The sequence below is a fragment of the Alexandromys fortis genome, unplaced genomic scaffold, assembly GCF_014885135.2.
Source record: "Alexandromys fortis isolate MF-2015 unplaced genomic scaffold, M_Fortis_MF-2015_v1.1 scaffold_79, whole genome shotgun sequence".
NCBI lineage: Eukaryota > Metazoa > Chordata > Mammalia > Rodentia > Cricetidae > Alexandromys > Alexandromys fortis.
The window spans coordinates 5,504,658-5,520,710 of record NW_026067964.1 but is presented as its reverse complement, the minus strand read 5'-3'; the positions used below and the strand labels follow the sequence as shown (position 1 = coordinate 5,520,710).

The following is a 16,053-nucleotide window of genomic DNA, read 5'->3' as shown; positions in this document are numbered from 1 at the left end:
CTGCTTACCAAAAGAAGCATTATTGTTCTGACATCCCAGTGTTGGGAGGATTGTATTGTGAATGTTTGTGGTTTACCTTTAAGCTCAGACTATATCTGAGCTCCTCCTATTTCCTGTCCTAGGCAATGAGCTAAAATGTGCGTCTTTTTTATCACGTGAGCCTCTTTGTAGAAACAGGAATGAGCATTCACGATTTGTACTCGTAAAGTTCAGAGCTATGTGTGTCAACTCTGCCAGGGCCACCCTCCAGACCTCAGTAGCCTTTTTTCTTAAGATGAGCATGGTGGCCTGGACCTGAGTCCCAAGGCCCTCTTTGCTCCAAGAGACCATGAGCACAAGCAAGTGACCTGCAGCTAGTTGGGGGTAACCATGGGGCAAGACTGACAGCTGGGTTCAGGTCCACCACGGTTAACTGGGAGCTAACCACGGATCACTGGACTCGGGGCTGGGCTCATGAACAGAGGCACATGAATACACAGGTCACAATTCCCAGGAGTGTAGAATCTGAGGTGTTTTTTTTTTTCTCTCCAGGGTCTGGATAGGTGTTTATTTTTTGCATGGCTGTTATTGGTGCCTTCTGGAGTGTGCTCCTTGTAATAGTAAGAGCAAGGAAGGCAATGTCCATGCTAAGGCTGGGTTCCGGAATCAAATGGGTGGCATTGGGGAGAATGAGATAAACCACTGCGCTGTGTTCTTAGGAGGCTGCAGCGGCAGCAAGACTTTAAGGACTTGTTCAGGGACCCGCCTTGGAGGTAGGGTGGAAGGGTGGCTGGGACTTGTGCTACTTCTGACTCACAAGAATAAGCTGGAAGAAACTCATTGGAAAGGCGAGGGCCACCTCAAGGAGGGCCGGGAGCTGGGATCACATGGCAGTTTTGTTTGTGGGAAAAGCCAGTCAGAGCCCACAGGAAGACCTGAAAAGGCCAAAGGAGAGAGAGAGAGAGAGTTGTTCCCTTAGAGAGAATGGCATTTCAGGAACCTGAAAATCGCCTCAGTAATATTGAATACGAGAATCTTTGTGACCAAAGAGAAATGTAATCAGTTTCTCGGCTTGAAGGCTTCTCTGGTACTTTACAAATCGTACAATCATCTCCAGCTCTTGGCACAAAGGAAAATCCACAGGACGAGCCTTATGGAACATTAGCAATATCAGGATGAGCGTGTCTGCGGCATACCAATGAAGCCACCCCCACCTGCCGCTCGTCTTTTCAAGAAAACGGGAGGCAGAGGGTTCGTTTCTTTTCCTGTTAAAATTGGAAATCAGTATTTGAGTATTCCACGAAGTTCTTCAGGTTCATTAACAAGGTCAAAATCAATGTTATTTTACTGTTTGGAATCATTTTTGGCGGAACAATGAAAAGAAACCATAGTAGAACAAGTCTTAATATAATCATTTTCTTTTCATTGTTCTTTATGGGAAAATAATTTGGCCCGAAATTTAGTGGTCCCATCAGGGTGGTGATATCTTTAAAAAGGTGGTCTGAAGGACAGGTTTTACTGTACTTTAATAGGCTTATAGATTAATATAAATCTTAATATTCATAATCTTTACCATTTCTTTTCTCAATATCTGCCCTGTCTATACATCTATTTATAATGTATGTTTTAAACACAAGATCTCCTTGATTTTTATTGGATATACTGATGGTGCGATAGGGACAGCCACTTGACCTAGTTTAAAAAAAAAGGAAAAGCATTAGCAGTCAGATTTATGCACAGCCTACTGCGACAAACAGGATTTGCCGGCAATGCCATGGCTTGGGAGCAGCAGTGGAGTTCGTACGCGTGTGCTTTCATTTGAGGGTGGCTAGGTCAGTAAAATAAATACGTGTGTTTCTGTGCTAAGTGTGGGCACAGCCAAGATGGAATGTGGACTTCTCATCGACCAAGGTGAATACTTTAACCAAAACACACAGTATTTTTAAGTGCAGGGGCTCACGAAAGGTCAGGCTCCATTGTACCAAAATATGGCTTTACCAGTTGACTAGAGGAGCTAAGAAGCTGAGCGACACTTGGCAAGAACGAAGAGACACACACTAATTCATTTCATGTGGGCATTTAGAGGAAACAATGATTTCGACTTGCCCAGCTTATTCTATTAAAGAAATTAATAATATGCTGACATAGAATGTAAAATATGTAAATGCATCTTTTTACTGATTATAAAAATAATATATCCTCATTGTGGAAAACCTAACAAAATGTGGACGAACAATAAATCAGTGTGCAGATAATCTTTTTAACGCTGTCCAAAGTCGAGCACGGGCTTGTTAAACTCCTTCGTGATTTCAGAACCACTGTGTTCTATTAGTTGGATGGTTGTATGCTCTCTCGTTTACACCTTCTCTCTTAAGTCTTTGCATTTTGGATCTTTTCTTCAGGATCTAGTCTCAGGGATGAACTTCCTGAATTCAGTGGATGAACACTTCAGCTCTGTGTTACTAAGGCACTTTCCACAAAGCTGAGGCCAGCTTACAGTGTGAGCGCATACATATGTATGTGTGCGTATGTGTGTATGTGTATGTATATGTAATGTACATGTGTGTATATATATGTTTTGTTTTTTTTGTTTGTTTGTTTTTTGAGACAGGGTTTCTCTGTGTAGCCCTGGCTGTCCTGGAACTCACTCTGTAGACCAGGCTGGCTTCAAACTCACAGAGATCCATTAGCCTCTGCCTCTCGAGTGCTGGGATGATATAAACCGCCGCCCAGGTGATATGAACATATCTTACTATGGTGTGAGGTATTTTACTTGCATTATGGAAGCAGTGCAGTTGTACCAAGGTGCAAACCAGTGAAATGGGGCAGGCGTGTTTGTTCGCAGTCCTGGGTTGTTTTTCTAGTTGATTGACATGAATGGTCTGTTCTTTTTAAATGATGTGCTCTTCAGAGATGGCGTAAAGTATTTCAAACATTGTTATTAAGTGAGAGAGAGAGATCCGTTCGCCCCCCCCTCCCCATGTATCTGCTCTGTTTCACCTACTCCTTTTGGTAGTAAGAACACACTTCTGGAAGGGGACTTCCAGTTTATTGACTGTCTTCTACCTCTACCATTTCCACAGGTACACCCTGCCGTGTTCCTCTCTTGCATTGGTAAAGGATGTGGGTCTCGTCTGGTGATGGTTGTGAGCTGGGTTCTGAGCAGGCTAAGTCCTTGTCTTAGTCCCTGCACTCATGACTTCCTCTTCCTGGTCACTTTATTCACACTCTGGGTTCTGGCTGACTGATGACATTCTATTGACTGTGCTTGTGACTGTTCAAATTTACAGCGTCTGTTGAGAGTTAAGACTTCCCAGCGTGGGTCTGGGAGCTGTGGCCGTGGCTGACCAGCATGGGTCTGAGAGCTGTGGCCGTGGCTGACCAGCGTGGGTCTTCTGAGAGCTGAGGCCATGGCTGATGTGGAGACTGTGTAAAGGAGAGAAATGGGAAAAGAAGGCCTTCTCTTTTCCTCCAACGCAGAGCTGAGGACTGCGGGCTGCTGTCTGTTGAAGCTTCTGGTTTTCTCCTAGCATGTGGCCACTGACGGTCCTAAGTGTTGGTTCTACGATAGACATTTGGTTTCGGGCAAAGCAAAAGCAGGAAGTGCTTGGATAGGTTAGAGTACCTTTGTTGGGAGGAAGCAAGCTGGAAAAGCAAGTTTTTATGTGCAAGGTGGTCCTTGCTCAGAAGGTGGTCCAGCTGCTAGTGACGAATCAGGTTGCTTTCCCCCAATGGCCAGTCCCTAGAAAAGCTTGAGGGCCAGGGATTGGAAAGGAGGCCCTGAAGGGAATATAAGCCAGCCTTAAGTAATATCTGTTCACACAAAACGTTAACAAGCTTTATTGTGTTTGAAGTAGATCTTACATATTTCAAAGTAGTTTACAAAACTGTGTAAGATATCACATCTTTCCTACGAGATGGTGGCATATCAATAAGGACACCAGCATGAATGTTGGTCCCCCTTGATGTGCCTTACAAAAGACAGATGCTAAGTTTTGCTACATTAGAAAAATACATTTAGCTACCAACTTTAATTGTCATTGCGAAAAATTGCACAAACCACTATTTGTAAGTGAATAATTTTACATATAGTTAGTGTCTTTTTTGATTAAGGACATCTTTTAAAGAACATATTAATTATGCACCTTCTGTATTCTATGTGGCCGAAGCAGCTGTGTGATAGAGACTAGCCAGTTGTGCTGAATTAACAGAGTGCAGCTGTGATTAAAAAAAAAAAATGCATCCTCTCTGGGATAGTTTTTCTTTTCAAAAGAAGAGGAAATGAGTGATAATATTTAGTATGCAAATTTGGGAGTTCTGGATGAGTGTCAGGGCAGGCAAGTGTTTGGGATGTGGAGAGGAGGTTGTGTTCCCTGGGACATTTCCCAGAAGGACTTTCCATATTGGTGGCAGGTGGGTAATGTATGGGACAGTCACCGTACACACCAAAAGGGCACACATCAAAAGTGATCACGTATTGTTGTTTCCTTTTTAGTTGTCATGAGAATAATTCTCAACTTTTGGAGTTTGTGAAGCCCTGGGCAGCGCACATTCATAAGAAGGGAGTGGTTTTCCAGTCCAATGAAGATTACCTTGGGCTCTCTGAAAGTGGACTACTCTGTCCAAGCAACACTTCCCGACAGTGTGTGTGTGTGTCCCCCAGTGTGTCTGTGAGGAAGCAGGTACCATCTGTGTCCCCTGTTCTGTGGTCTCTTCCAGGCTGGGGTAGGCGGCTTTGAATGGGACAACTTCACAAAAGCTGCGTGGCAGTGGAGGGTTGTCAAAGTCGTTTGCCATTTACGAACTCACTCTCTGTGCCTTTTGTATCTCCATCAATAAAAACTTCAGCCCTATACCAGCTTCCTAACAACCGATCCTGATGCGTTGTTCTTCCCCTAATCTCTGCAAGCTCGGGTTGCACAGCCATCCGTTTTCAATGATATTCATTTTAAAAGGTTAACAAACGAGAAACTAAACCAACCATACAAATAACAGCCCAAAGAGCCCTTTCCACAATGTGTTGCTGTAGGGCCATTTCAGATTTAATATTCATGCCGGGGAAAGCTAAAGACCACCAAACCAGGTGGATAAAATAGTACTGCAGTTTATGGCTCCTTCCGAAATGAAATCTCTTAAATATTGCTAATGAAGCCAGCTCTCCCACACAGCCTGCCCGGCGCCCTTTCTAGCCGCTTCAGTTCCATTTCCCTGTCTAGCAATTTGCCCCAGGCCCCTATTAAATGAATTATCACGGCCCCTAAATCATCTCTGCGGGGTTTTCCTCTAATCCCATCAAGACACTTAACTCCCTTTCTTCTTTCCTGGTGACATAATGAGTTATTATTTCGCGGGGAGCCATTAAATAGGCCCCTTTGGAAGTGTGGAATGTGCCAGGGCCCGGGCTGGTCTGGAAGCTGGTGGCTCGCCTGCTGGGGACAAAGAGGCCACCAGGGCCACAGAGTGCCCCAGGCCCCAGGCTGAAGCTCGATCCATGCGGCCCTGGGCAGCTGCAGCCAGCCCGGCACAGGGCGGATACAAATGCTTTCCTTAAGCAGAGGAAGCAGGGCACTCACAAACCACTTGCGGGGTAGATTAAGCTAATTTATTAAACACGGTGTGCCTGGTGACTGAGCTGAGCAGAGTAATGATTTACAATTAAAAAAAAACACACACACACACACATGAGTATGAGGAAGTCAGAGACCACTGTGGCCCTGATGCTGGGGACCACCGCGACCGGACAGGGTGCTGGGGGCCAGAGTCGGAACCCACTGTGGCTCCTGATGTCTGGCTGAGTCAGGCCCGCTGTGGTCAGCAACCTAGGAGGGCTAGCGCAGGGGCAGCCGGGCCTTGGAGGTGATTGTTGTCCCTGGGATTGGGGGAAACAACTCTGTTTCGGCAGAAGAGGGTGCCGAGGGTTTGTGAGATTGTATTCATGATGCTTGGTTTCTGAGGTGCCCCGACCACTGCACAAACCTTGGTCCTGGATATTCTGGTGAGACCGCTGTCATTGGAGATTGGAAACTTGAAACTCTAGCTCACATTTGCCCCATCCCCACCCCCCACCAGCGGTTCTCAACTGCGCCAGCTTGCTCTAATCAAAATAAATGTTCTCTAACACCCTCCTGCTGTATTCTGAAGTAAAGAGCTTTGGCCAAACACCCCACCCAGACACATCGGTGAAAAAAGAAGAAAGAGAAGGAAGAAAGGGAGGGAAAGGAAGACATATAATCAAAAACATTGAAAGTAGATCTACTTATAAAGGAAACACCAATATACTGTGATTTCTATGGTTCTATTCCCCATCGTGACAACCGTGGAAGATCCGAATCCTTACCAGGTTATAATAAATTTTAATTTATGGGAAAACTGTTCAGTTGTCTGTAGTTGATGCTCTTTCTTTAGACTTAGCTCTTCAGCCAAGGGCTGTATTTACTCAAATGTGGAGATTCTCAAGGCTTTCTCAGCCGCAGAGCTGTTGGGAGTATGGGGTGGGAGTATGGGGTGGGACAACCTCACCTCCCAGGAGATAAATTGCACTGTCGTCAATGACAATGCTTTTCCAGAACGGAGAACAACTCTCAGCCAAATTTCAAGTAAAACAGGGTATGCAATGGTTGTGTTCCTGGGAAATTTTGTATATTGAAAGTACATAAAAAGTGCGGGCGGTGGTGGTGCACGTCTTTAATCCCAGCACTTGGGAAGCAGAGGCAGATGGATTTCTGTGAGTTCGAGGTCAGCCTGGTCTACAGAGTGAGTTCCAGGACAGGTTCCAAAGCTAAGGAGAAACTCTGTCTTGAAAAACAAAGTACTTTTTGTTATATGAAAAGGAGCACCATCGAAGTCCATTTTTGGCTAAGTGAAAGCCTGGGAGGACAGTCAAAAGTGTCATGTGGCTCAGACAATTGTTTGAACACCAGTGCACTGTGTCTTTGGGGCTGGCAATGACTTCTTTGACACCCAGGGGCCCAGAACACTGGTTTTTAAGTTTTTATTTTATTTTGTGTGTATGGGTGTTGTGCACTACTTAGCGGCAATGCCTATGAACACCAGAAGAGGATGTTGGAGTCTGTGGAAGCCGAGTTGGAGGCTGTTGTGAGTCTCTGCATAGTGCTGGGAATCAAATCTGTGTCTTCTGGAAGAGGCACCAATATGCTTAACTGTTGAGCCATCTCGCCAGCCTTCAGCACTGATTTTTGTAAACATTCCTGGGAGGAAGTAAATATGTTCCATTTAGAGGATCTGTAGGCTCCTTGACAGCCAGTCCTGGATACATAGAGTCCACGTGTTCCAGGTTATGAACTCTGCCTGTGACGGAAATAGAGGGCTAGAAGGGCAGGGTGAGAGAGCGCCGGCTGCTCATGCCCCTGTGAGGCTTCCCTTCCAGCTGTGGCTCTCTGTCCTGGGGGGACTCCTTGTCCTCACATTTCCCCCCGAGTTCTGAGTGTGTACTGTAGGGAGGGAGGCCACTGTTAGTCACTGTCCTCACTCTAGAAGAGGAACTGAGCTGCCTTTCCGTCTTGGGCAGTTCACATACTGCCCTTACTGCACATTCCTCCTGAACCCGTGTCAGTAAGAGCCGAACTCTGCGCTTCTTGTTCCTATTAAGATGTCTGACTCCAGAGGTTAGGCTGATGCTTTCTTTTTTTTTTTTTATCCAAGGGTAGAGCTGTGGTGGTTTGAATAAAAGTGGCCCCCAAAAGGTAATAGTGAGTGTCACTTATAGGAGGTGTGGCCTCATAGGAGGAGGTGTGTCACTGGGAGTGGGCTTTGAGATTTCAGAAGTTCAAACCAGGCCCAGAATCACTTTCTTCTGTTGCCTGCGGGCCCAGATGTAGAACCCCAGTACCACATCTGCCTGTGTGCCACTATGCTTCCTGGAATGATAATAACTGGAAGCCAGCCCCAAATGAATACTTTCCTTTGTAAGAGCGGCCATGGTCATGGCGTCTCTTCACAGCAATAAAGCCCTAAGCTGAGAGCTTTGCCATGAATGTCTGTTGCAGGTCTTGTTGGAGCGAACTCTTCCTCTTCCTGGTATGTCTAAGTGGTTCAGATTCTGAGTCTTCCTTTGAACTCATCAGCTTTCCCTTCTACTTCTGTGGCGTCTCCCCATCAGAATATAAACATCTGTTATTCCAAACATCACACATTAATTTGCAAGGAAAACTGTGTGGTTTCTCTGCCAGTTGTCACATTATGTGAGCCCGTTGACTATCCTGGCATGTGGTGTCACAACTCCGTGGCCATCCACAGCACCAAAGAGCAGAGCCAAAAGGATAAGGCAGTGGGCCTTAAACTGTTATGGGGTTCATTTTTGTTTGTTTGTTTGATATTTGTCTTACGTCTTTGGGAAGACTGGTGGCATTTTGCCAATCCTAAAAAGATAAAAGATTGATTTAGGTAGTTTTTGTTTATTTGTTTTTTCGAGACGGGGTTTAGCTGTCTGTCCTGGATCTAGCTCTTGTAGACCAGGCTGTCCTCAAACTCACAGAGATTCTCCTGCCTCTGCCTCCTGAGTGCTGGGATTAAAGGCGCACACCACCACTGCCTGGTAGTAAAGAGACAGATATTTCCTAACACAATAACTTATGTTCTTTGGGTTTTTTTCCGTGTTCCTTTCCATGTTTCTAGTTTTTGTTTAAGATTTTTTATGCCTCATACCTAATTTTTCTGTTTTCTTTAAAAATGTTTTTTTCATTCTTAACTAATATGTAAGAGCTGTGCGTATTTTGCTTGCCACACTGAGACTTCAATGCATGTACATCATATGTAATGATCAGGTCAGAGTGGTGAAGTCAATTTTCTAGATTTCTTTTTAGTTCTCAAGTATGAGTTGATATTAGCCTAGATTTACTCTAGATGCAGGTGCACAACTCAACTAAAATGGGCAATAAAGGGCCTTGGGCGCAGCCTTGAGAAAGTGGTGTATGCTAGCATCTTTGCAAGTCTTACAAAACCAGTAGTGGAAGAAGATGGTGACAGCAATTTAGCAGCTCACTTACACATGAGACAACTGTACAATGAGAAGTGAGAGGACCAACAGGTTCCTGAGCTGCTGGCGCAGGCCAATTCCAGTACTGGATTGGAACATTTTTATTCAATGACTCCCATCATGAGTTTGGGCTTCAGTTGAGCTAAAGAATGGTATGGCGTCTGTGTATGGGGGTGGGGATTGTTGGATGCTAGAGGCCAGTGCTGAGAGGACCCCCACGCAATTGCCTATGAATTTAAGAGGCCCTGGGCTAAGGATGCTGGGATAGTTGATGGCATGACCTTCTTATTTCAACTGCTCTGTTTATCTCTCTCCACTGTGTCAGTGTCCTGGATGAAGGGGTTCTTATCGAGAGATCCATCTGGGACTGGTGTTTACCCAGGAAACCTCAGGTAAAGTCAGTGTAAAAACTACTGGCTAGTCTCTTTGCTGGCTGCTCTATGAGATCTCACTGTGTGCAGACCCTGGAGCAGGCTGCCTTTTTCTGGGTGTCTAGTCGGTGCCGATTGTCTTTATACTTCACAACAGGCTTATGAAGTCAGGAAATTATCAGAGTTTGAGTGTCTTATACAGAGCAATGACTGGCTTACTTTCATAGCCCAAGGTGATTCCATTGTATGATATTATATCTATTTAAGAACATATATACGAGCACTATAAAACAACACTCTAAGATCCCAAGATTTATCTCTCATTTAGGAAGTCAGGGGAAGGAGAGTAGAGAGACCCAGGGCTTTGCAATGGCAGGAAGAAGGTGGGACTGTCCCCAACCTCTCTCTGATTAGAGCACAGGATACTCCTGTAACAAGGCAAGGACAGAGTCTTGGAAAGTTGGCAAGAAGGAACGACCCTAAATCAAGACGGCCTCCGAGGCAGGCCCAGTATGTTTCTCATGATATAAAATGTCAAACTCAGAACGCATACATTATTACACAGACTTCTGTCACCAAGCAGTAGGTGACTGTATATTAGCCGCTAAAGTAGATCCCCGAGGCTGAAGTCACATCGTGTCTGGATGAGAACACACTCAGTGATTCTCTAGCATGGCTAACAATAGCCTAGAAGACAGAGTAAGAAAAACAGGACCTCAATTAGCACTGCACACTGTTTGGGATGGGAACAGTCAAGCCACAAAATGTAATGCTATTTTCTCTCTCCCCTTGGAGAGAGGGAGGTTGTTCAATTTTAATTGTGTGTGTGTGTGTGTGTATGCACGGATGCCCTCATGAACACAAGTCAAGGCAGAGGTCCAGTCTAGGGTTTTATTACTCAAGAGCCTCCCGATATTGTTTTCTGAGCCAGGGTCACTCTTGGCCTAGAACTTGCTGATTGGGCAGGATGGCTGGCCAGGGAGCACAGGGGTCTGCCTGTCTCTGCCTACCTGGCACTGGGATTACAAGGGTACGTCACAGTGCCTGGCTTTATACAAGGATTCTGGAACATGGACTCAAGCTTTCCTATTTGTATGGCAAGCCCTTTACATTTTTAGTACATTTTGTTTTAATGATTTCTGTGTTTGCACACATGTGCATGTAAGCATGACATACCACATATGTGGAAGGATACTTGGATAACTTGGGGGAGTCAGCTCTTTCCTTCTACCGTGTGGGTCCCACAGTCTAACTCAAGTCCTCAGGCCTGGCAGCAGAGCCCTTTACCTGCTGAGACATCTTGCTGGCCCATCACACAAGAAGCCAGTACCTGATCTTGGTAATGTCAAGTTTTTACTTGACATTTAGACAATTAAGTTTTACTAGTTTTAAATGGTCTTTGTAGATGGAAGTTTCTGTCCCACCCACTCCTGCAGCTGTTTAGTCCCAAAGAAATACACAGAGGCTTATATTAATTATAAACTGGTTGGCCTATTAGCTCAGGCTTATTATTAGTTTTTACAACTTAAATTAATTCATAATTCTTGTCTATGTTTAGCCACGTGGCTTGGTATCTTTTTCCAGTGAGGCATTCTCATCTTGCTTACTCTGTGTCTGACTTGTGACTGCTTCTCCAGCCTTTCCTCTTCCCAGAATTCTCTTAGTCTGGTTACCCTGCCTATACTTCCTACCTAGCTACTGGCCAATCAGCATTTTATTAAACTAATACAAGTGACAAATCTTTACCGTATACAAGAGCATTATCTCACAACAGGTCTTCTTCCTAAGATGAAAACAATTGACCAAGGTCTTCTTTGAGGATAACTACACCCTTAACATCATCTCTCGCCTCAGGGTATCAAAATCCTATGGCTACATGACTAACAAGGGACACAATTTGTGTGTGGACCCTTCAAACACCAAGTTCCTCTTGAAAACCAATATCAGACTTTGAAGCATGACTAAATCTTCTCAGTTCTAAATGCCTTAGGTTGTTATCCCTCCACAGGAGCTCTGATATGCTACCCCCAAAGGGTTTGCGACCCGCAAGTGGAGGACCACTGAGCTACTTTCATGTTGTGTATTTCCTGCTACTGTGTGCACGTCAGAAAATTCTCCTGCGCGGTCTCTAGACTTCCTAGCAAGTATTGCTTATTCAATCTAGGATTCAAATCCAAAAATCAGCAATTGTGTTCGCAGCCGTCGCCGCGCCGCCGCCGCTCTCTAACGCCAGCGCCGCCTCTCGCTTGCCGAGCTCCAGCCGAAGGAGAAGGGGGGTAAGTAAGGAGGTGCCCATACCATGGCTCGTACAAAGCAGACTGCCCGTAAATCCACCGGTGGTAAAGCACCCAGGAAACAACTGGCTACAAAAGCCGCTCGCAAGAGTGCGCCCTCTACTGGAGGGGTGAAGAAACCTCATCGTTACAGGCCTGGTACTGTGGCACTCCGTGAAATCAGACGCTATCAGAAATCCACTGAACTTCTGATCCGCAAACTCCCCTTCCAGCGTCTGGTGCGAGAAATTGCTCAGGATTTCAAAACAGATCTGCGCTTCCAGAGTGCAGCTATTGGTGCTTTGCAGGAGGCAAGTGAGGCCTATCTGGTTGGCCTTTTTGAAGATACCAACCTGTGTGCTATCCATGCCAAACGTGTAACAATTATGCCAAAAGATATCCAGCTAGCACGCCGCATACGTGGAGAACGTGCTTAAGAGTCCACTATGAGGGGAAACATTTCATTCTCAAAAAAATTTTTTTCCTCTTCTTCCTGTTATCAGTAGTTCTGAATGTTAGATATTTTTTCCATGGGGTCAAAAGGTACCTAAGTATATGATTGCGAGTGGAAAAATAGGGGCAGAAATCAGGTATTGGCAGTTTTCCATTTTCATTTGTGTGTGAATTTTTAATATAAATGCAAGATGTAAAGCATTAATGCAAGCAAAATGTTTCAGTGAACACATTTCAACAGTTCAACTTTATAAAAATTATAAATAAACCTGTTAAAATTTTCTGGACAATGCCAGCATTTGGATTTTTTTAAAATAAGTAAATTTCTTATTGACGGCAACTAAATGGTGTTTGTAGCATTTTTATCATACAGTAGATTCCATCATTCACTATACTTTTCTAACTGAGTTGTCCTACATGCAAGTACATGTTTTTAATGTTGTCTGTCCTCTGTGCTGTTCCTGTAAGTTTGCTATTAAAATACATTAAACTATAAAAAAAAATCCAAAAATCAAACCAGAGAAGTAGCCTTGAATTATGATAGACTCAAGCAAAATGCAAATTCTTCCTGCAAGCCGCCCCTTTTGCTTTACTTCTGTCTTGGCAACCATGGGATGGCTTCCACGCTCCTACTTTTAGACTCGCCTTGGAGTCATCACTACTACGGAAGCTATTTCCTCTGAGTAGAGATTGTTGTGGTGACCACAGAACACTTGGCCATGCAGTCAAGGAAGTGAAATAGAAAAAGGATTTATTAACATCTAGGTCTGTGGTTATGATGACAGAGCTGCCAATACTCCCTGCTGAAGGAGGAGGGATGCCCTCCATCCTCACCTGAGATCATCCCACCTCCCAGGTGCATGAGATCATGAGGGATGCTGAAGTATATAAGAAGCAGAGGGTAACTGAAGGCGGGACTCTAGTGACACAGTGAGCTGTCACCAATGCTGCGGTGGGACGTTTAGGTGATACACCTGCTTTTGAGTCACACTTGCACCTGTATGTAACCCCTTAGCCTTGCTCCCATAGTGATAACAAACCCATGGGCTCACCAAGCTGGACTTGGTAGTTACTGCTTTGGTTTCTCAGTATTTTATCTGGGATGAAGAGATCCTCCTTTATGTCTCCACTGGGAAGTCACACAAGGGTCATGGTCCTCCTGTTCTCTCATAACGAATGTTTTTCCTTTCTTTGTGGATGGACATGCAGTCAAAGTGCCTGGAAACTCCTTGCCGTAGACATAGGGTTTCCCACCTAGAGTCATAATTTCATCTGCTTCAAAATATGCCCAATCCATTTTCGGATTGCTGAGGTAGAATTTGGTTTATACCGACATGCATTAAGCCTGAGAGACTCTCTCTTAGAGTTGCTGAGAACGCTCTGTGCTGATGGTTCTTGGCTGACTCTGTCTCCAGGAATTCCCTTTTCCAAAGTTCTACTCCCTTCTCTAGCCATCCTCCTCAAGAGTGACCAGAATGGAGTCCAGGAAGGACCACAGGCCAGGACCAACTGCAGCAACAGTTTCTCCGTCTTCACACTTCTGCTTCCTTCCCTCTGCTCAGTGGATACTCAGGAGCACTGTGGTGGTTTGAATAATAGATGCCGCTCCCCACTCCCCCACACCCAGTCTCAGGCATTTAGCGGTGCTGTTTGTGGGAAGTTTGGGTCATGTGACCTTTCTTCAGGAAGTATGTCACTAGGGGTAGGCTTTCAAAACCTGGTGCCATTTCCAGTTCACTCTCTGTTCTTCCTTCTCGCGGTTCAGGATGTTAACCCTCAACTCTCTGCTCCTGCCACTGTGCCTGCCTCCCTTCCCGTCCGTCCTCCCCCTGCTCCGCTGCCACATTTTCCAGCCATGATCGACTCTCATCTTTCTGGAACCATAAGCCCCAAATAAAGTCTTTCCTTGGTAAGCTGCCTTCGTCATGGTGTTTTATCCTAAAATAGAAAAGTCACTAATACAAAGATGCTCCCATATCCTGCTAGAAACCATCACCTCTGTTTCCAGGGAAGCCCGACTGAGAAACGACTCAGGCAGAAATATAAGACATGACATAAAGTGGCTTAGGGGAGAGTCATAAATCCCCAATTATTATATTCATGGAAGAACTTTGGGATATCAGTTGCAAACATGAAAAGATACTAAAATATATTAAGATTATTTCAATAAATGAGACCCACATTTTAGAGCATTCTTTTTTTTAAACAAAAACACCAGAATAGCACTTTAAACATCATACTTGTGAAAACTAAAATTTTATCAAATAGAATTTTATTACTGGAGAGTCTGAGGTAAAGAGTGATATTTGTACCTTGGTGTTTGGGGTATTGTTTTTAAAGATGCTAATGGCTTGGGGTTAGGGAGGCTTAGAGTGATGAAGGCAAACACCTGCAAGAATGGGCCCATGAGAAGACCGACCATCCTGCCTACACAGCTCTAACACTTTGTCCCACGTGGGTGCTTCATCAGGACTGTGTTTCTTCTTAAAATGATTTATCTTATAATAACATTCAGTGACTATTTCATTCAACACAGATATAATACTGAGGCAGGACCTATGAGTCAAAGTAGGAAATAGACTTCCATTTTCTTTAAGAAAAAAACTTTGTTGGGCTATTTTAAAAAATCAGCTGGGCGGTTGTGGTGCACACTTTTAATCCCAGCACTCGGGAGGCAGAGGTAGACAAATCTCTGTGAGTTCAAGGCCAGCCTGGTCTATGGAGCAAGTTCCAGGACACCCACAGATACACAGAGAAACCCTGCCTCAAAATACAAAAAAAGGCAGAAAAACTAAAAAATTAAAAAAAATCAATATAATTTTAAGTAAAACTCAAACAACACAAAGGCATGTGAAGATACGGAATCCCCAGAAGTGATACTGTTCACAGTTTGCCTTCAAGCCCTTTCTGATGCGTGACATATTGCTTTTTAATGTCTGCACATAGAATGGATGGCTTTCTTTTTTTTTTAATCTTGTATTCTTATATTAATGAGATCATACAATACAGACTGAGTCACACCGTTATCATAAGCATGCCTTATTCATACTCTCATGTTCATTCTCCCCACCACCCCTTTCTCTGGTTTTCATGTAACCCAGGTTGACATCAAGCAGTTTCAGAGTGTCTGGTCTTAAGTTGAGGTCCTTGATCCATTTAGAGGTGGCTAACTTTGATAGTGCTGGCTACTGGTGCTATACAGGCCACTGGAGGAGAAAGACACCAATGGCCTTCTGACCCAGCACCGGACCCTTCCTGCTGCAGTACCGACATACCAGACAAGATGTGCCCGCTGGCGCAGAAGTGACAAGACTGTTGATGGGGGGAACCAACTGCTCCCCTCATTAGAACTGAATCCTGCTCCATGGGAGGGAAGTTATGCCTAGTACTGGAAGTATGGTTAAAACCCCCTGGCCGTGGAAATGATAGTTCCTAGGCAAGAACCCATTGGCGTTGTCTTTCTAAATGTTGTTGATGTTGTCAGCTGTCTTTTGAGTGCTTGTATCTAAATTGGTGCTGCTCCCAACCTTGGTCAGAGAAGTCCCTTACTGCAGTGGGTAGAGGGTAGTGTAAGAGATAGATTACTGTAGATAATCTATTTTCAACCTCCTCTACAAAGCTCGGGGGAACGTTGAGGAAGGGTGGGAAGAAAGAAGACGAAAGCCAGACACGGGGAGGGCGGCGTGGGTAATGCTGTGCTCTGGACAAGACATTGCTGTCGTGACAAGAGCTGTGCTTACCCCCACAGGACCTGCTGAGGACCAAGCCAGCCAAAAGTTCCAGTGTGGATGGGCGGTGCTCCCAAGGTCTCACCTTTAGTGGAAGAGCTATTGGTAGTTCCTGGGAGAAAGAGAGTCATGTTACTTTATAAGAGAGGCCACTAGTAGGTTCTTCCTGCCCCAGTGGGTGACCCCACATTCATGTACACTCAGTGAGTTTAAGATAAAAAATTTAAACAAATAAATAGTTATAAAAGGGGCAC

At 44.7% G+C, this 16,053-nt stretch overlaps 1 protein-coding gene across 1 annotated transcript; it reads left to right on the top strand.

Moving 5' to 3' along the window:
* The first annotated feature begins 11,535 nt into the window (after positions 1 to 11,535).
* LOC126508563 (histone H3.3A) lies at positions 11,536 to 12,361 on the top strand. Its single transcript, XM_050153876.1, has one exon. The coding sequence runs from the start codon at positions 11,645 to 11,647 to the stop codon at positions 12,053 to 12,055; it is 411 nt and encodes a 136-aa protein (XP_050009833.1). The 5' UTR covers positions 11,536 to 11,644; the 3' UTR covers positions 12,056 to 12,361.
* Positions 12,362 to 16,053: the final 3,692 nt, after the last annotated feature.

Excerpts from the sequence above, each read along its gene's own strand:
- LOC126508563 (XM_050153876.1), top strand. The coding sequence starts at position 11,645 with ATGGCTCGTACAAAGCAGACTGCCCGTAAATCCACCGGTGGTAAAGCA.